We start from the raw sequence: 18,274 nt of genomic DNA, 5'->3' as shown, positions 1-18,274 counted from the left end.
GATGCACAAAAAAGAAAAGGTGCCGTGTTCCAGGGGAGGCGGACAAAGTACTTCAGCACCGGACGTTCACGGCCGCCCAAGTGCGTGAAAAATAAAATGGTTGTTTCCGCATCGAAGGCTAAGCGCCAAGCGTATGTTTTCAATAAATACAGCTAACTTTTCAGTGAGAAAGCCGCCAAGGCCGCCGCCAAGGCCGAAAAGACTGGCTCGTCGAAGGACTCCGTGACCACGGATGCGACCTCGAAGACGGCATCGACCGACGCTACGAGCGTAAGCGAGGGTCCCATCACGGATATGAAGAAGCTGGCTATTGCTACGGAGCGCAACGCCTCTGGTGTCATTATTAGTGACAAGCAGAGCCGTGACGTGCACATTGACAGTTTCTCTATGTCTTTCCATGGCCGTCTGTTGATTGAAAACGCGACCATTGCACTAAACTATGGTCAGCGTTACGGTCTTCTTGGTGAGAATGGTTCTGGTAAGACTACGTTCCTGGAGGCTCTGGCCAACCGCGACGTGGAAATCCCCGAGCACATTGACATCTACCTGGTCCGTGGTGAAGCAGAACCCTCGGACGAGAATGCGCTGGATTATATCATCAAGTCTGCGCGTGAGAAGGTGGCTCGCCTGGAAAAGGAGATTGAGGACATGTCAGTGGCCGATGAGGTCGATGAGGTGGGTCTGGAGCTAAAGATGGAGGAGCTCGAGGACCTGGATCCCAGCACGTTTGAGGCCAAGGCGGGTGCTATCCTGCACGGTCTCGGCTTTTCGCAGACGATGATGGGCAAGCCGACGCGTGACCTGTCGGGTGGTTGGCGTATGCGAGTGTCGCTGGCTCGTGCGCTGTTCATTAAGCCGCACCTGCTGCTGATGGATGAGCCGACCAACCACTTGGATCTCGAGGCCGTCGTGTGGCTGGAGGCCTATCTGTCTACCTACAACCATATTCTGGTGCTGACGTCGCACAGTGCCGACTTTATGGACAATGTGTGCACCAACATTCTGGACCTGACGATTCAAAAGAAGTTCATCACCTACGGTGGTAACTACTCGACATATGTCCGAACCAAGACGGAGAACGAGGTGAACCAGATGAAGGCATACCACAAGCAACAGGAGGAGATTGCTCATATCAAGAAGTTCATTGCGAGTGCGGGTACCTACGCCAACCTGGTGAAGCAGGCCAAGTCGAAGCAGAAGATCATTGACAAGATGGAGGCGGCTGGTCTGGTGGAGCCCGTCGTGGTGCCCAAGCAGCTGCGCTTCAACTTTGAGGATGTGCGTAAGCTTCCGCCTCCGATCATTGCCTTCAACGATGTCGGTTTCAGCTACAGTGGTAAGGAGGAGGACTTCTTGTACAAGGACCTCAGCTTCGGTATCGACATGGACAGCCGTGTGGCGATTGTGGGCCAGAACGGTACCGGCAAGTCGACGCTGCTCAACCTCATTACGGGCCATCTCCAGCCGGTGACGGGTAGTGTGCAGCGCCACTCGGGTCTGAAGCTGGGCAAGTACTCGCAGCACTCGGCGGACCAGCTGCCGTACGACAAGAGCCCGCTGGAGTATATGGAGAGCAAGTACAAGGAGAAGTTCCCCGACAAGGACGTGCAGTTCTGGCGTGGTCAGCTTGGCCGCTTCGGTCTCTCGGGCTCGCACCAGACCTCCGCCATTCGCACACTCTCCGACGGTCTCCGCAACCGTGTCGTGTTCTCGCAGCTTGCCATGGAGAACCCTCATATTTTGCTGCTTGATGAGCCTACTAACCACTTGGATATGGGCTCGATTGATGCGTTGGCGAATGCGATCAAAGAGTTTGAGGGCGGTGTCGTCATTGTGTCGCACGACTTCCGCCTCATTTCGCAGGTGGCGCAGGAACTCTGGGAGGTCAAGGACCGCAAGATTGTCAACCTGACCAAGCAGGACATCAGTATTCAAGACTACAAAAAGATCCTTATGAAGAACAGTGCCGATGCGATTGAGCGCGCCAAGCTGACGGCCAAGTCCAACTAAAGGCCATAGCGCTTCCGCCGTCGTTGCGGCTACCGTAGCCTTCGTATGTAAACGACAGCTTATTACGTGTGTGGGCACGTGGCCTCATGCGGTGGCTGCAAAGGCAGCGAATGTGTGGCTGTCCGTCTCGGGAGACAAAGTGCTGACTTCCTCCATTGGCTAGGAAGTGGTCCTCGCCCAGTGCAACACACGCTTAAAGCGCATCGGTGAAGCCTCTTAGTATGACAAGTGCAGACAACGGCGTAGAAACGCTGCCGACTAGCGTCGTGGACTCTGCAGAGGCCAAAAATATAACCATGCCCGCTGGCGGCACGCTTGAGTCCGAGGCGCAGGCCATGGGCCCTGGCTATGGCCCCGTGGCGGGGGCCAGCGCGAGCGACAACGCGAGCCCTGACACGTCCAAGACCGAGGGGTCGGAGGCGTCGCGAAACTGGCCCACCTCTCTGCCGCCGCTACCGCCGCACTTGGCCGGCGCCGATCTGCCGATTGCGAACATCTCGCGGATCATGAAGCGAGCCTTGCCGGAGAATGGAAAGATCGCCAAAAACGCCAAGGAGTGCATGCAAGAGTGTGTGAGCGAATTGATTAGCTTCGTCACGTCCGAAGCAAGCGACCGGTGCGGAAGCGAAAAGCGCAAGACTATCAATGGTGATGATATTTTGTACTCGCTGCGGGTGCTCGGCTTTGACAACTATGAGCAGGTCCTCAAGGTGTACCTGAGCCGCTACAGGCAGGCCCAGGAGGAGAACCCGCGTCATCGCCGACGAAGAGCCTCGAAGAGGCGCTATTCTTACGACCCCGCTGTTGACGGCGAGCTCTCGGTGATGGATGGAGCGGCTGTCGATAATGACGTCGCCGACGATGATGATGACCACCTCAGTGATGATGCGGAAGAGGAGTAGCTTTGCATTGTGCAAGGGTCCCTGGCAGGCTATACCTATACATCGCGAGCGGCTCAGCAAGAGGAGCAGAAGCGCACCTCTCTCGGCAGAGATCCGATCCGTGATCCGTCTAATCCCGCAGTTGTACCTTACATAGAGACTATGACACCACCTTTGACTATGGCAGCCCATGTACGGGATCCGCTCCTGGAACCAGATTACTCTTCTGCATGTCAGACGCGCTGCGGTGCGTACCGGCCACAAGTGCCATGATCATTCTGCGGTAAGTAGGAGGCACGTACCGGTAGAGGTAGAAGAAGAAGGTCAGCAGGTAGAATCCCAGCTTGATGAAACTCTCCTTCTTATGGCTCATGAGCGTCCGGAAAATTTCCGTCGCATCGAGCAGGTACGTCTTGTTTATCACCCTGACGTTAGCATGCGCACGCACTTGTTAACATTGTATGCGAGCAGGGGCAGGTTGATCATCAGGGCCACCCACTGGCCATGGAACAAAAACAGCACTGTGAGGAAGGCATGGGCCGCCATCTCCGGGAGCGTGAACTGCGTCAGCACGCGCGTGCCTACCTGGTTCAGTTTCGTGCACAGATCAATCGGGTTGATGTAGTCAGACTCGAGATCCGAGTACATGATCACCTGGGATTAGCGCCCAGTACGCACATAGAACACCATGACAAACAGCAGAATTGCCGTCAGCAGAATAGAGAAGAGGAACAGCCATCCTGGGCATCAGTAGCCCCAACATACCTTCGCCGGGCATGGTCAGGAGCCGTCAAGCGCGCAATCCGCCGGCGTAGCGGAGAAACACCAGGCGCCTGGGACCACCAGCGCGACGCTATGGATTATATAATCAGGTTCGACACGGTCAGACCCTCGGGGCCTGCGCGAGGCGCGCGCGCTTGTGCCGGACCAGCTCGGCCACTGTGGTGAGTGCTTGCCACGTACAGGATAGGCGCTCGGGTAGCCAGTCTCCGTTGTTGATAATGAGCACCTTCATCAGCTCGTGGTACCGGAGGCCAGGCAGCAGCTTGGGGGTGATGAGGAAATATTGCCCCGCCTCCGGGCGGCACGTCATTTCGACCATCTGGTCGTGGACAGCGCGCTCAGCGCGCGGGTCCATGCCCTGGTTGATCTCGTCGACGAGCGAGAAGGGCGAGTGCGAGAGCCCCGTCAGACTGAGCAGGTACAACACGGTCGATAGCGAGCGCTCGCCGCCCGACTGGCGCTGCCCGGTCAGGGGCTGGAGCCGCTCCGTGTCGCGGAACTTGACGAGGATCTCAATGCCCCACTTTTCGTAGTCCGCATCGCGCGAGAGTCGGATTTCGCCTGCACACCCGAGGCCTGCGTCAGTAGCCGATACGTACGTGCAAAGGCCGCCGAGAAACGCTCGTTCACGCGGCGTAGGAGCGCCTCGAGCTCGGGCAGCCACTGTGCCTCGAGCTCGCTGATCTGCGCCTCGAGCTCCCGCTGCTCGCGGCGCCCAGCCTCGATCGTGCGTTTCAGCTGCGCAATCTTCTCCTGGCGCGCTTGGAACGACGCGACGACATGGGTGCCCACGCCCCACGGCACCTCCAGCTGCGCCTGCGCTCGCTCGAGCTGCGAAGCGAGCTGCGCGAGCGACTCGCTGTCGTCGTCAAGCACCCCCTCGACACTCTCCCGGATATCACTAGCGGCCTCGTCTAGCCGCGCATGCGCGCGGTCGCGGCATGCCATGGTCTGCTGCTTGACCTCCGTGAAGCGAGCGAGCACCTCGCGCAGCGCCCGCTCGCCCTCTTCCACCTGCGTCTGTAGCTGGCGCAGCGCGGCGCGGCCGGCCTCGAGCTCGGAGCCTAGGGGCAGGGCGTCCAGGCACGCCTTGTCGCTGTGTGCATGCGCCTCGGCCAGCTGGTGCAGGAAGCGCACGGAGCGCTCGACCGACTTGGCCAGCTCCACCGCGACTTTGCGCCGCGACTCGCTCAGCTGCTGGCGCTGCACCGAGACGGACGGCCGCCGCTCCTCGTGCGCGAGTTGCTCGCGCTGCGTATGGCACCGGACCTGCAGGCGCTCCCAGTCCCGCTGGGCCGCCTGGGCTGCCTGGAGCGCGGACGCAAGGGACGCGCGCTGCTCGGAGAGCGCGTCGAGCTTGGCCGTTTGCGTGTCGCGCTCCTGCTCGAGCTGCGTGATCGAGGCATGCAGCTCGTCGCTCTCGGCCTGCAGCGCGCGCAGGGACGCCGTCGCGCGCTCTCGCTCGGCCATGTCTCCGACGTGCGCCAAGTTCCGCAGAGGCTTGAGCACGCGTGACATGGTCTGCGGGCGCCGCTGGCCGTAGTTCGAGAAGGTCGTTGTGAAAATCGTGTCGCCGGAGATGTAGCGCCGGATCTGGCGCTGGCGCTCCATGTGCTCGGGGTTCACACGGCCTTCGAAGGCGATCGGAATCGCATGAAGGTGCGCTGCGCTGCACAGGTACCGCAGCACGTCGGTCGGCGCATCGATGCACTGCAGCGCATAGGCGTCAAACCCCAGGGCCCGCAGCTCTGCCTCGGGGAGCGGCGGCGTGTACGACTCGAGCGGCTGCGCGCCCTCCATTTCGACCACGTTCAGGCGCCACTGGCGCTTGTCGATGAGCTCGTGCGTGAACAGGTCGTAGTCAGCGCGCGTCTGGCACACAAACGTGCGCTGCACGGGCCAGCTCAGGCATGTCTCGATGGCGCGCGCAGCTTCTGGGCGCGTCATATCCACCATGACCAGCACGGGATCGTACACGCACTTTTCAAACACGCCCCGATTCTTCTGGAGCCACTGGATCGCCTCATACGCGTCGCGGTCAGCGCGCGCAAGAACTTGCAGGCGCTGGTAGCGCACGGTGCTCAGCCGCTCCATCCTGAGTAAGTAGCGGGACGTACGCTTGCTGCGTCTCGTGCAGGCGCGCCTGTGTGCGCTGCTTCTTGGCGCGCTGCTCCGAGAGCTGTGTGTCCATGTCGCGCACGTCCTCGGAGAGTACGCGCTGCTCGCTCTTGACAGTGCGCAGCCGCTGCTCGAGCGCCGGCTCGGGCGGCGCGGGCGGCCCACCGGCCATGCGCTGCTCGAGCTCGGCAATGGCGCGGCGCAGCTCCTCGATCGTGCGCTGGCGGTCCTGCTCGGCGGTGTCGAGCCGCTTCTCCTGCTCGCTCAGCGATGCCAGGTGCGCGTCCAGCTGCTCGCGCGACGACTCGGCGCGCCTGAGGCCGACCAGGGCCTGCTCCGCGTCCTTGGCATACGCCGTGCGCCGGAGGTCGGCCTTGGCGCACTGCTGCTCCGCGCGCTCGCACCGCTCCTGCAGGGGNGGGGCGCTCGCGCAGGATCTGCTCGAGCGCGCGCTTGGCGGCCTCGCGCTCGTTGCGCGCGGCGTCGTACTGGGCCTTGGCCTCGCGGAACTCGGCAAAGGCCACGCGGATCTGCAGCGCGCTCACCTGCTTCTCGAGCGCGACGCGCTCCTCGTAGCGCCGCACGTCGCGCTCCAGGACGGCATTGCGCTCCTCGAGGTGGTCGTGCTCGCCCTGCTCCTGCTCGAGGCGAGTCTGCAGAGCCGCGAGTGTATGCCCGAGGCCCATCAGCCGCGTGTGCCACTCGGAGAGCGCCGGATGGCCGGCTGCCTGCTGTGTATCCTGCAAGAGGCGGCTGGGCGTCATGGCGGCAAAGTCGGCGACACGGTCCTGCGGTAGAAAGGCGCACAGATTGCCCACCTCAATGTGAAAGGCCGAGACCGCATCGTTCACCTGCCGCGCAGTCGCAGGGGCGCCGTCCAGGAGCCAGTCACTCGAGTTGGACTCGCGGAAGAGGACGCGGCGAACGACGACGTTGGCCTGCGCGGGGAAGCCCTGCAGCTCAATCTCGACCCAGCCCTGGCTGTGCCCCAGCTTCACGTAGGATGCCACGTCCTTGGCGCGGCCCAGCACCGACGGCTTCCAGCCGAGACCGAGGGCGATCGCACACACCACTGTGCTCTTCCCTGTTCCGTTTGGACCAATGATCATATTCAGGTAGGGCCCCGGAAAGAACTCGACGGCATCGTACGTGACAAAGTGCTCGCACGCCACACGCACGATCGAGCCCGGTCGGAATCTGGGTCAGCAAGCACGACGCACTCCTGGTCACTCCGACTGCATGCCGCGCGCTCGTCGCTCGGCGTGCGCCGCCGGCGTGCGCCCTGCGAGCTCATCCGCGACGCGTCAGAGGCGGAGCGCGAGTCGCGGCGGCTACCGCACGTGATGCGCTCCCACCCACGATGGACGACGGGGCGCGCGGCGCGAGCGCCGTGGCAGCGTGGTGTGAGGCCGTAGGACTGGGGCCGGACCGCCGCGCCGCCACGCTGTGGGCGCAGTGTGTGGACCGCATGCCGCCGCACCTCCTCCGCATCGTTGGCGAGCAGCTATCGCCCGCGGAGCGCGGCCGCGTCCCGCAGGTGCGCGAGCGGCGAAGGCAGTTCGCGGAGCGCGAGGCGCCGTACGAGCTGAGCGCGGCTGTGCAGCGTGAGCGGTACCCGGGCCTATGGAAGGAGCTTGTGGCGGAGGAAGAGGGGGAGCAGGAAGACGAGGCAGAGGCAGAGGAGGCGGCGCCAAAGGCGCCGCCTCCTGAGGACGGCGACCTAGGTCTTCTCGCGCCGACGGGCCCCGCTGCGCAGCTTCATCGGAGCTACCTGGCTGCGGTGGATGGCGCGGCAGTGCCCATAGCGTCCACGCCAGCGCACCTCGTGGCGGCGTTTCAGCAGGCCATCATCGCGCAGTTCGTGGCGGGCACGCTGCGCGTCGATGAGGCGCTGTATGCATGCGACTACGACGAGCGGTACGACGACCCGCATCCATTCCGCGCACAGGCTGACGAAGACGCATATTTCGACGAGGGGTATGAAAGCTAGTTACGCCGAGGGGCCGTCGTAGCGCTTGGCAATGCTGGTGTTAGGTAGGCAACGTACTTGGCCCCGTACGGGTGCGACTCGTCTGGGAAGATTTTCAGGCGCTCCAGTCGGCGCTCGCGAAGCTTGTTCTTCGGGAGCATGCCCGACACGGCGCGGCGCAGAATCTCCTCCGGCTTCGACTGGAGCATGGCTTTGAAGGGGATCTCCTTCAGGCCACCGGGGTACATGGTGTGGTGGCGATACAGCTTCTGCTCGGCCTTGCGGCCCGTCACAGCAATGTGCGAGGCGTTCGTCACCACGACATAGTCGCCTGCGTCGACGGCCGGGTCGTAGATGGGCTTGTGCTTGCCCATCAGCGTCACGGCAATCGAGCGCGCTAGGCGGCCCAGGACACGTTCGCGCGCGTCCACTTGGTGCCACACACGGGCAAAGGCGAGCGAAGTCTGCGTCAGTCTGCGCCCACGTACCGAGCCTACGCGCTGCGACATGACGAGGAAAACGAAGACGAGAGTGGAGGGCCACGAGACGCCTCGGCCGGGCAGGCGCCGAGGGCCGCCCCGGCCGCGCCGCTCGTCGACCTCGCGATGTCATTTGAGTTTGGCCAGTTTGAGAGCAACCGTGGGGCGGATCCGACGTCTGAGTTCCTGCAGCGCGAGCGACTGGCGGCAGGCGACCTGCTAGGCGATGACCAGGCGCTGTTCGGCTCGGCGGTGCCGGGCCGCGTCAGCGACGATGTAGCGCAGCGGTCGCAGGCGTTCCCCGCCCTGGACGACGAAGCTCCGTTTGAGGACGCCGTCTCGACGAACCTGGGTACGCCGGACGTGCCGCAGGCGGCACCTGGCGCGCAGGACGACACGGCGCGCTTCGAGGCGTCGTTCCCTGCGCTGCGCGATGAGGCGCCGGCGAGCGAGGAGGAGCGCTTCCAGGCGTCGTTCCCCGCGCTCGATAGCAAGGCGCCGGCGAGCGAGGAGGAGCGCTTCCAGGCGTCGTTCCCCCCGCTCGACAGCAAGGCGCCGGCCAGTGAGGAGGAGCGCTTCCAGACGTCGTTCCCCCCGCTCGACGGCGAAGCGCCGGCGCCGAGGGAGCCGGCCGAGTCGCTCGGCGTGCCCGACGAGCGCGGCGGGCCGGTGGACGAGGCGGCGTGGGGTGTGGCGCCAGCTGCGCCGGCCGAGCCCGTGTCAGCGCAGGCGCCCGCGCCGACGCCCTTCTCGTACGGCGACCTCGAGGAGGACACGGCGCCGCTGCGCGCGTGGCAGGCCGAGCAGGCGGAGGCCATTGCGCAGCGCGAGGCGCGCGCCGAGCGGCAGCGCGCCGAGGCCGTCTCGCAGGCCGAGCAGGACATCGATCAGTTCTACGCCGAGTACAACGCGCAGAAAGAGAAGAACATCAAGAAGAACAAGGAGGCGGAGGTGCGCTTCCGCGAGCAGATGCAGCAGGAGCTGGCGGAGGGCACGACGTGGACGCGCATCACCAAGCTGCTGGACCTGCAGAACAGCCAGTCGAAAACGATCGCCAAGGGCGGCCCGGGCTCGACCGACCTGACCCGGCTCAAGGAGCTGTACTTGCATCTGCGCCGCGAGGGCGACCGGGCGCCTGGCGCTGCCGGCTATTAGCGCTATGAACGGTACGCCTCGATCGCGCCGCGCGCTGCGCCGGCGCTGCGCCGGCCCGAAGCAAGCATCTTGTACTCCTCGGGCGATGGCACGCGCGCGCTCAGATAGTCCAGCAGTTCGTCCAGCGTGCCCTGGAAGTTCGGCGCGCGCTTCCGCAGCATGACGACCCAGTGCTTCTTGATCACGTACATAGGCCACTGCCACTCGGGCGTCGCAAGCTTGTCAAAGTCAATGTCCGCTGCACTGTGCCGGCACTGCGCGCGGATCCGCTGCAGCAGGATGTGGTCGTCGTGCGGCGCGTACCACCGCGTGTTCTGCTCCTCCGACATGCGCCGCTCAGCGCTCAGCATGCCGCGCCACTTGCGGCTCAGCACACTGATGCGCCGCGGCGACGGGCCCAGGCGCTCGTGGATAAGCGTCCACGGCAGATTCGGGCCGTCCGGCGCACACCCGACCTCCTCGCAGCACGCAAGCACGGCCTGCCGCAGCGCCGCCTCTTCCTCGGCCCGGAACGCGCCCTGCGGCGCGGGGCCGGCGCGGCTCTGCACCTGCTCGCGCCAGTAGTGCTTGCATACATTGCCCGAGCGCCCAAGGCGCGCGCCGATCTTTTCCCACTGGTGCCCCAGCTCGCTCACGGCCGCCGCGAGCGCTTCCACGTCCGCGGGCGTCCAGTGGCCGCCCCGCACCACGTCCTTGCGCATGCTCTTGATGTGCATGCGCACCGCATAGTTCGGGCGTGTGCCGACGGAGAGCGAGATGTGCTTCCACAGCTCCTCGTGCATGTGCTTCTGCTCCGGCTTGCGGTGCCAGATCAGCTCGTCGAGGCCTGCCTGCGTCAGCTTGTAGTGGTCACAGAACTGCCGCAAAGCCTCGGTCGCGCGCGCCTCCTCGTCGTCGCTCCAGCGCCCCGTGCGCCACGTGAGGCCATACGCCTCCTTGAGCCAGAACAGGCGGTCGCTCGAGTACGCGTGCTCCAGCACCATTTGCTCGTAGGTCTGGCCCGCATGCGCCGCCACAAACAGCGCGCGGGCCTTTTCCTGGTCAGGCTTCGTACGCCGCGCGCGCGAGTTTGCGCGCGCAGGCTCGCGCAGTGCCACACTCGAGGACGCCGCATTGAGCATGAGCGGCAGCGCCGCGTCGAGCACGATGGGCGCCTGAGACGCCTCGTGGAACTCGGGGTGCAGCTCCCGGATCGACTCGAGCGACCGGGCACCTAGCGCCGCATCGTGGCTGTCCAGGCCCTCACGCAGCCGCTTCGACAGGGGCTCGTCGCTCTCTGCGGCACGCTTGGGCGCCCGCTGCGCGTCCGCGGCCCCCGGCGCCGGCGCCTCACCGGCTCTCGCGGCCGACGCGGGCGCAGTGGACACGCCTCCATTGCGCGTGGCGCTCGCGTCGAACGGCGGCGGCGGCGGCGGCGACGCGCCGCGGGGGGCCCATGCCATGCCGCTCCATGGGGCGGCGGACGTGCTGGGCGCCATAGCGTCCTTGCTCAGCAGCGCATGCCGCGCACGCTGCGCACGCTGCTCCATCGTACGGACGCCTCGAGCGGCGCGGCACGGGGTCTACGGTGTGATCACGTGACTGGTCTACGACGGGGGCGGCGAGCGGGCGCTGCGCTCGCTCGCGCGGCGGATCGCCCAGGTCAGCGCGTACGTCTTGACCGCGTCCTCGTACGAGCTGAGGATCGGCGAGGTGCCCTCGCCCTTCTCGATGCAGTCGATCAGATTCGACACCTCCGAGAAGAAGGGGTCGTCGTCGTTGTAGCGCACGACCTCCTCGTGGTCGTCGCCGGGGCGGCGGATGTAGAGCATCGGGTTGTTGTACGGGTCGACGAGGCGCAGCGAGTAGCCGTCCGCGTACACGTCCAGCTCCGTCGAGTAGTCGGTGCCCTGTAGAGCAACGGCGTGCGTCAGCGAGCCGACGGCGCCCGTGTCGAACTTCCACGTCGCGCAAGTGACGCGGGGGATGCGGTTCTCGGGCGCGATGAGCGACTCGTCGACCGGGATCTTGCTCAGCCGGCCGGCCGGCTCGTAGTGCTCGAGCGAGTGCGCGACCACCGAGCTCAGGTCGGCCTCGCCACCAAAGTAGCGCGCCAGGTCACAGAAGTGCGTCGCCTGCTCGACGATCGGGCCGGGGTTCTTCGACTTGTCCCACCAGTCGAGCTTGGCCGTGTGCTCGTACGCCATAATGTAGCGCGCATTGATCGCCATCACACGCAGGTGGTTCTCGGCGATGATCTGCTTCATCTTCTGCACCACCTTGAGATAGCGCAGCATGTACCCCACGCTCACCAGGTTGCCGCTCTTTTTTAGCATGTCCGCCACAGCAAACGCCTGGTCCACGTCGCCCGTGGCCACAGGCTTCTCGATAAACAGCGGCACGCCCGGGAGGCCGTCGGTCAGCAGCTGCTCCAAGTTGCGGCCCGGCTCGGTGCTGCCGCGGAACGCGGGCGGCGAGCCGACCCAGATCGCATGCGGGCGGTTCTCTTCCGTGACCGACTCCAGGTAGCTCTTAAAGTCGGGGTACACGATCGTGTCCTTGTAGGCGCTCAGCACGAACGACTGGCACTTGGTCTTGAGCACGTCCCGCGCGCGCTCCGCGCTCGGGTCGATCAGGGCCACCACCTTGAGACGCGGACCCAGCTTGTGCTCGAGGCGGAACGAATGGTTCCAGGGGCCCTCGTCCGACCCAAAGTTGATGTTACCGGCACCGACAATCACCACGCGGAAGTCCGAGCCGGGCTCCGGTGGTGTCTGCTTGTCCATGGCCGTCTTGACCGACGGGTCAAAGCCCGTCGTCCGCTGCGTCGAGTACGCGGACGCCGCCATGCGCTGCATGGGACGGGCCACTGCCGGCAGGCGCGCCAGCACGCGGGTGCCGCGCGTAGCACGCAGCATGGCAGGGCGAATGGTCTTGGGGGCTAGCATCTTCGTAGTAGGTGGCAGGGGGCCCGAGCGCCCTGGCCAGCGGTCCGTCGACACGTGCCAGGGCAGTCGACGGGCCGTCTACGTCGCAGCCTGCCGACTTGGATGCCATACACATGGCGCCTGTGCCCCTTGACGCGGGTGCGCTCGCGCGCCGAAGAAGGCGAGGCGCGCGCACCGCAGGCCAGTGCGGTGCGCTCTATAGATCAGCGGCGCACGCCCAGACGCTCGGCGAGCATGGCCGTCGTGAGTCCGCCCTCACGCACGTCAATGACCTTGCCGACGTCCGCGTGCACGCTGAACGTAGATACGGCCGATGCATAGAGCGTAGAAAGCTCCATGCTCGAGGAGACGGGGGCCCAGCTGGTGTCAGTGCGCTACACGTACTGGATCAGTACTAGGGGCTGTGGTGTGAGTGTCGAACAGCACGTACATAGGAGATGCGGCCATCTTCGTGGCGCAGCTCCATGCTCAGCACAACAAAGCGCGGCGAGTGCTCGGGCAGTTCCTCTTCGAGGTCCTCCGGTGTGATCGGGTCGAAGACGTCTTCCTTCTCGATGCGCAGCTGCGCCTTGTTGATCTTGGCGACGAGCGCTGCGCCTTTGGACGACCGCTTCGCTAGGCGAAACGTGCGAAGCTCGGCGAGGAGCTCCGGCGCTATGTCAACGGTCGTGGACATGGGAACGGGCGGGCCGCCTCCACGAATTGGGCCTATTTTCCCCATGGGCCAAGTGCGTTGGCCGGTGGTCCCATGCACCTCGCGGCCTATGATCTATGGACCCCCTCGCGCGTGCACCAGCCACAGCCCACCACCCACGAGCGTACCTGGCGCGCTGAGGCGCTTCGCGCTCGACGGAGAGCGCCTCCCACACGCGGCGCCCCGCCCCGCGGCGAGCTCTGCATTCACGTGACCCCATCCTCGTCGCGGGCTGGCTCGGCGGCCGTTTCTCCTAGACGCCATGCCTGTTCCTTTCGAGGCCGTGATCCCGATGGCCATCGTGGCCACTCTCTTCACCGTGACCGGTACTGGCTTCAGCGGAGTGTCGCGTCTTGCAAACGAGGGCAAGGTGCGTGGGGATAACTAACGGTAGCCGCTGCGGCACAACGTCGACGACTGGGAGCGTATGATGATGCGCCGCGACCTCCGACTCACAGGCACGAAGCGAGGGCAGGCGGTGCGTAGTGCGCGGCTGACCACAGCGAGATGCCATTGCCCCCGAATCGTTCGCGACAAATAGCGCATGGGGCGCAGAGCGCGTGTAGTGGTAGATCTACAGTACATTCAGCGCTTACGCCGGCGGCGCTCGTTCGGGTTCTTGCGCCCTATCCCTAGTGCGGGCAGATCGCTCGCTGCGGGCGTGTGCGTCCCGCGGAGCAGGTCCGGCACCCAGTCGGGGTCCGCGTACCGCGCCGTCAGGGAGTCCTGGCCCTTCGCGAGTGCCTTCTGCAGGGCGCGCTCCTCCTTCTGCCGGTGCGTCTTCTGCTGCGACACGGCGCGCTGCCACTCGAGCTGGTCCTCGCGCAGGATCGGCACGCCCGTCTGGCGGTTCCGCGCACGCCCGCTCGCCTGGCCGCCCGACGCACTCCCCGCGCGCGGCAGGGGCAGCGAGTAGACCGTGCCGCGGTTCTTGTACTGGAAGTTGGGCTTCAGGTGCACCTGCAGGCCCGACGCGCCGTCGCCTGGCGCACCCGCCGTGACGGACGTGCGCAGCAGCGTGGCATTGCCGCACGACGGGCAAAACTTGCGCTCCACGTCGGGGCACAGCTTGTAGCATGCGTGGCAGCGCAGGACCCAGCTCTTCACACGCTCGATGCGCAGACCGTCGACACCGACGAGGTAGAGCCCCATCTGCAGAAGCACGTTCTGCACGGCAAAGTCGCCGGTCATGCACGCGACACTCATCCGCGACGGAGCGCCTTTGCGCCCGCGCCGGCGACGCCCCTTTTTCGGCACCTCCTCGGCCGTGCTCTCGCTGCCCACGAGGCCCAGCGACTTGTTCTTGTGCTGTGTGATGTTCTCCGGTGTGATCCACTCGCCCTCGTCGTCGTCCTCCGCGCTGTGGACAGGCCGCGTCTTGCGGGCCACGAGCGTGAAGCCGTCGGACGCATCCGACGGCGCCTCGGACGGCGCGGCCTTGGCGTCGTCCGCGTCGGCCTTGGGCTCAGCCGCACTCTGCGCGCTCTTCTCCGCGAGGCGCTGCTCCTCGTGCTGCTGCTGCCCCGTCTTGCCGCCGACCGTCTCGCGGATGCGCCACGTGCCGTGGGCCTCGACTTCGAGCGCGTAGGTCAGCGCTAGCACATGCAGGTCGGCAGGCGAAAGCACCGCATAGTCGCCCGTCTGCTTCGCAAAGGCAACGACTGCATAAGCCACTCCCACGTACCCTTCGCGAGCGCCGCCGCACTGGGCTCGCGCACATGCAGGTCCACTTGGCCGGTGGCGTGCAGGTTCTCCAAGTACTCGCGCGCGCGCACGTCGCGCAGCTCGGCCAGCACGGACGGCGGGATATAGTACTTGTCCGCGAGACCTGCAATGCGCGCCTGCGTCAGCAGTGGCGCCGCGTCCAGCACCAGCGACTGGATCCCCCGGGCGCCTGCGGCGGCCATGATCGCTCGACGCAAAAACGTGGAGGCGGCGCGCTCGGCCGACCCGGCGTCCAGCTTGTCGCCATGGTCGGTGGCGGCCTCGGCGGCGTGGTGCGTGGCGTGCGCGCGTACTCGTCCGCGAGCCAGCCGGACTTTTATGCGGTGCTGCAAGTGCCGCGCGATGCGTCCAAGGCGCAGATCAAGAACCAGTTCTACCGCCTCTCGAAGCAGTACCACCCCGACGTGAGCCAGTCGGAGGAGGGCAAAGTCCTGTTTCAGCGCGTCAGCGAGGCGTACGCTACGCTCAGCAACGACCGGGCGCGGCGCGACTATGACCGCGCACGCGGTATCGGTGCGGTGCGCGCTGCGCACCCCGACCATGCCCCCATGACACATGCCCAGCGCCGCGAGCAGGCGCGCTACGCCTGGGAGTACCAGCGGCGCACGCACGCGCGTACGCACACGGCCTCGCCGCGCTACAGCGCGCACGCACATGCGGCACATGCGGGGGCGGGCTCGCCGGGCGACTCGACGCACCTGTACGGCAAGATGGCGCAGCGCGAGGCGCGCCTCGAGCGCTTCCGCACGCGTTTTGGTTCCGCGGCGCATTCGCAGGCGCACCCCGACTCGTTCCGCGCGTGGAGCCAGCGCCGCTGGAGCGACGAGGAGCACCAGGCGGAGCGTGCCAGCACGCTTGTGCGCCTCGTGCAGGTCAGCGCCGTGCTGGGCGGCGCCGTGTGGCTCGGCCACCGGGTCTTTTCATAGAGACTATCGTACAGCTACTGCCTATACCAGGTCGTTGCCCGGTCCGTACGCGGCCATATCCCGCGCCACCTGCAGCTCGGCACTCTCGCGCGCGACTTCGAGCTGCGAGCGTTGACGCGTCGACGGACTCGGCGGGCGGGGGCGGCGGCGCTGCGCCTCCTCGAGCGAGATCGTTGGGTTGCTGTACGACGAAATCACCGGCTGCGACGTGTCGCGCCCGATGGTCGCCTTCATCACGGCCTTCATCCAGCTGCGCAGCGCCACCGGGTCCTCCAGGCTGAACTGGTGCGTGCGCTGCGACTCGTGCACGATCTTGAAGCTGTAGCGGCCCGGCGCCGACTCGTCCGAAATGACCTTGTAGCCCTGCAGCGGGATGTGGCTCTTGACGCGCTCCGCATTCGGGTCGCGCAGCACGAGTAGGTCGTGGCCCTGCAGCACCAGGTACCGCGCATTCCACGTGTTGTACCGCTCTCCACGCTTCTTGATCCATCCCTGCTTGTCCACAGGGCCGATACGCTGCAGCACAGCGTCCTGCGCCGTGCTCTGACGCGCCCCGTCCTTGGGCGGCGCGGGCGGCGGCATAAAGTGCGCATTCGACGTCGGCAGCGAGATCTGGCTCTTGTTCGGGCCATTCGCACGCGCCGTCGACTTGGCACGCACAGGACGCAGGTGGAAGCGGTGCCACGACTCGCGCTCCGCGCTCGGCACAGCAGGCAGGGGCATATCCACAGACTCGCCCGCGGCCACAGGCACCTGGCGCTTCGCCGCAGGCACCGCCTCAGGCTCCGCCGCACGCACCTCGGGCGCCGCCGCAGGCGCCACCGGCTCGGGGACCGGCTGCGGCGCCGCGGTGCTTGGCATCGGGGCTGCGGTCTCGACTTCCCACGGCATGGGCGTCGCCGTTTGGACCGACGCCCATGACGCCGGCGGCGCTAGACCCGGCACCGTCGACACCGACGGCGCCATGGGGCTCGCCGTCGGCACAGCATCGCGGACCACGGGACTCGCGGACGGCTGCGGCGACGTCCATGCCGCGCCCGTCCCGTTCCACGGCGACTTGGGCGCAGGCGGCGGCGCCACGGGCGAGGTCGGGACCATGGGCGAGGGCGGGACCATGGGCGGAGTCGGTGCCATGGGCGGGGTCGGCGCCATGGGCGGGGTCGGCGCCACGGGCGTCGGTGCCACGGGCGTCGGTGCCACGGGCGTCGGCGACACGGGCCCCGGCGCAACGCGCTCTTGCAGCTCCTTGATACCGTTCGCCAGGTGGAAGCGGCGGCCGAATGCCACAATATCAATTTCCTTGAGCAGGTGGATATCCATGGCGAGCAGCGCATCGCCACTGATCTCATGCTCTGCGAGCTTCTCGATGGTCTGCGCATCAAAGTTCTTTGCGCGCGCCCACGCCACCACGTCGTCGACCGTCCAGGCCATGGGATTGCCGCTCGGCGCGCCGCTCGGGGGGCTGCCAAGCGTCGCGGGCCGCGGCGGCGTGTCGAGCGCGGCCGGCTTCGAGTCGCTCAGCACAGGCGCCGAGACGGGCGGTGCAGCAGGCGTTGCCTCTGGCACTGACGGCCCCGACCACGCAAGTTCGCGCGCCGGCATGGGCGGCTCGACAAAGCCGCCGGGAATGCTCACTTCCTGGCGCGCCGGCGACGCCTCGACGGGGTGTGTGGGCGCCTCGGCGTCCGGCGAGGTGGCGGTCATCGGCGCAGGGGGCTCAGGCATCGGCGCCGGCGCCGGCTCCGGCGCCGTCGACGCGAGGGCCTGCGCTGGCACCGAGAGAGGCTGTGGCTGCATCGGCTGCATCGCCAGTGCATCGGCGGACGAGGGGCCCGGCGGCGTAGCGCCGAGCGGCGACTTGGGCGACTCGGGTACCGACTGCGCCGGCTCGGCCTTGCTGGGCGGCTCAGGCACCGTCTCGGCCAGCTGCGCGGGCGGCGGCACAGCGGTGCTCGTTGACGCGCCGAGGGCCTGCGGCGCGTCGTCTTCGTCCTCGCTCTCGTCGCTCATCTCGAGCATCGCGAGAGGCGTGATGCCGGGCGCCGTGCTGAGGCCCACATGCCTGGCGTTCGAGATGCTGCCAGGCTCGCCGAGCCCGCTCGCTGCGGGCCACGCACCACCGGCCTCCTGCTCGTGGGCGACCTCCGCCAGGCTCTTTTGCGCGTTGCGTGCGAGCGCGGCGCGCGCTGCGGCGCGCGCGGCAAAGTCTGGCTCCGCCTCGTTTTCGTCGTCCCAGTCGCCGGTGCGGGGGCTGTGGAGTTCCGACAGGGCGTGGTCAATGTCGTTCATCGTCGAGTGCAGCACGCCAGGCTCGGCGGCGGAGGGCTCTGCGGAGGCTGAGCTGCGCGCGCCGGTGACCATCATCTGCGCGGCCGACTCGTCGTAGGTCGTGTACGAGAACGGAAACAGGCCCGTCTCACCGCGCTCATTCGTGCCCTGGTACCAGCCGTCGCCGTATGCGTCGTCCTTCTCGACTATGCGGACGCGCTCGCCCATCCGGAAGCTTACCTCGTCGGGATTTTCTGCATCGAAATTGTACAGCGCGTACACGTACTCGACAGACTCGGCCGTCATCGCGCAACTCGCACGGCGGTGGGCAAGGACGGA

At 66.3% G+C, this 18,274-nt stretch overlaps 12 protein-coding genes and 1 pseudogene across 13 annotated transcripts; 5 read left to right on the top strand and 8 right to left on the bottom strand.

Moving 5' to 3' along the window:
• Positions 1–96: 96 nt before the first annotated feature.
• Positions 97–2,010, top strand: MSY001_2373 (uncharacterized protein; the record flags this gene model as incomplete). Its single annotated transcript, XM_018884222.1, has 2 exons — positions 97–131; positions 165–2,010. The coding sequence occupies 2 exons, from the start codon at positions 97–99 to the stop codon at positions 2,008–2,010; spliced, it is 1,881 nt and encodes a 626-aa protein (XP_018740902.1).
• Positions 2,011–2,231: 221 nt separating this feature from the next.
• MSY001_2372 (uncharacterized protein) lies at positions 2,232–2,912 on the top strand (the record flags this gene model as incomplete). Its single annotated transcript, XM_018884218.1, has 1 exon — positions 2,232–2,912. One exon carries the CDS (start codon positions 2,232–2,234, stop codon positions 2,910–2,912), a length of 681 nt encoding a protein of 226 aa, XP_018740901.1.
• Positions 2,913–3,069: 157 nt separating this feature from the next.
• On the bottom strand, positions 3,070–3,669 carry MSY001_2371 (uncharacterized protein; the record flags this gene model as incomplete). Its single annotated transcript, XM_018884217.1, has 5 exons — positions 3,070–3,169; positions 3,194–3,316; positions 3,340–3,545; positions 3,570–3,631; positions 3,657–3,669. 5 exons carry the CDS (start codon positions 3,667–3,669, stop codon positions 3,070–3,072), a joined length of 504 nt encoding a protein of 167 aa, XP_018740900.1.
• A 105-nt stretch (positions 3,670–3,774) lies between these two features.
• On the bottom strand, positions 3,775–6,901 carry MSY001_2370 (uncharacterized protein; the record flags this gene model as incomplete). The annotated part of the gene is made up of 4 exons (XM_018884216.1): positions 3,775–4,235; positions 4,295–5,738; positions 5,788–6,135; positions 6,197–6,901. The coding sequence occupies 4 exons, from the start codon at positions 6,899–6,901 to the stop codon at positions 3,775–3,777; spliced, it is 2,958 nt and encodes a 985-aa protein (XP_018740899.1).
• Positions 6,902–7,778: 877 nt separating this feature from the next.
• MSY001_2369 (uncharacterized protein) lies at positions 7,779–8,270 on the bottom strand (the record flags this gene model as incomplete). Its single annotated transcript, XM_018884215.1, has 2 exons — positions 7,779–8,225; positions 8,250–8,270. The coding sequence occupies 2 exons, from the start codon at positions 8,268–8,270 to the stop codon at positions 7,779–7,781; spliced, it is 468 nt and encodes a 155-aa protein (XP_018740898.1).
• Positions 8,271–8,366: 96 nt separating this feature from the next.
• Positions 8,367–9,395, top strand: MSY001_2368 (uncharacterized protein; the record flags this gene model as incomplete). The annotated part of the gene is made up of 1 exon (XM_018884214.1): positions 8,367–9,395. The coding sequence occupies one exon, from the start codon at positions 8,367–8,369 to the stop codon at positions 9,393–9,395; it is 1,029 nt and encodes a 342-aa protein (XP_018740897.1).
• Positions 9,396–9,397: 2 nt separating this feature from the next.
• MSY001_2367 lies at positions 9,398–10,837 on the bottom strand (annotated as a pseudogene). The gene is given in 2 exon segments: positions 9,398–9,961; positions 9,971–10,837. Coding segments are annotated over 2 exon segments (1,431 nt in total).
• A 144-nt stretch (positions 10,838–10,981) lies between these two features.
• On the bottom strand, positions 10,982–12,292 carry MSY001_2366 (uncharacterized protein; the record flags this gene model as incomplete). The annotated part of the gene is given in 2 exon segments (XM_018884213.1): positions 10,982–11,942; positions 11,955–12,292. 2 exon segments carry the CDS (start codon positions 12,290–12,292, stop codon positions 10,982–10,984), a joined length of 1,299 nt encoding a protein of 432 aa, XP_018740896.1.
• Positions 12,293–12,525: 233 nt separating this feature from the next.
• Positions 12,526–12,998, bottom strand: MSY001_2365 (uncharacterized protein; the record flags this gene model as incomplete). Its single annotated transcript, XM_018884212.1, has 2 exons — positions 12,526–12,696; positions 12,753–12,998. 2 exons carry the CDS (start codon positions 12,996–12,998, stop codon positions 12,526–12,528), a joined length of 417 nt encoding a protein of 138 aa, XP_018740895.1.
• A 280-nt stretch (positions 12,999–13,278) lies between these two features.
• On the top strand, positions 13,279–13,557 carry MSY001_2364 (uncharacterized protein; the record flags this gene model as incomplete). The annotated part of the gene is made up of 2 exons (XM_018884211.1): positions 13,279–13,386; positions 13,411–13,557. The coding sequence occupies 2 exons, from the start codon at positions 13,279–13,281 to the stop codon at positions 13,555–13,557; spliced, it is 255 nt and encodes an 84-aa protein (XP_018740894.1).
• A 44-nt stretch (positions 13,558–13,601) lies between these two features.
• On the bottom strand, positions 13,602–14,923 carry MSY001_2363 (uncharacterized protein; the record flags this gene model as incomplete). The annotated part of the gene is made up of 2 exons (XM_018884210.1): positions 13,602–14,677; positions 14,701–14,923. The coding sequence occupies 2 exons, from the start codon at positions 14,921–14,923 to the stop codon at positions 13,602–13,604; spliced, it is 1,299 nt and encodes a 432-aa protein (XP_018740893.1).
• A 63-nt stretch (positions 14,924–14,986) lies between these two features.
• MSY001_2362 (uncharacterized protein) lies at positions 14,987–15,667 on the top strand (the record flags this gene model as incomplete). The annotated part of the gene is made up of 1 exon (XM_018884209.1): positions 14,987–15,667. The coding sequence occupies one exon, from the start codon at positions 14,987–14,989 to the stop codon at positions 15,665–15,667; it is 681 nt and encodes a 226-aa protein (XP_018740892.1).
• A 21-nt stretch (positions 15,668–15,688) lies between these two features.
• On the bottom strand, positions 15,689–18,241 carry MSY001_2361 (uncharacterized protein; the record flags this gene model as incomplete). Its single annotated transcript, XM_018884207.1, has 1 exon — positions 15,689–18,241. One exon carries the CDS (start codon positions 18,239–18,241, stop codon positions 15,689–15,691), a length of 2,553 nt encoding a protein of 850 aa, XP_018740891.1.
• Between the last annotated feature and the right edge of the window lie 33 nt (positions 18,242–18,274).

Source organism: Malassezia sympodialis, genomic scaffold, assembly GCF_000349305.1.
Source record: "Malassezia sympodialis ATCC 42132 genomic scaffold, msy_sf_11, whole genome shotgun sequence".
In the NCBI taxonomy this organism is placed as follows: Eukaryota; Fungi; Basidiomycota; class Malasseziomycetes; order Malasseziales; family Malasseziaceae; genus Malassezia; species Malassezia sympodialis.
This window is presented reverse-complemented; position numbering and strand designations above follow the sequence as displayed.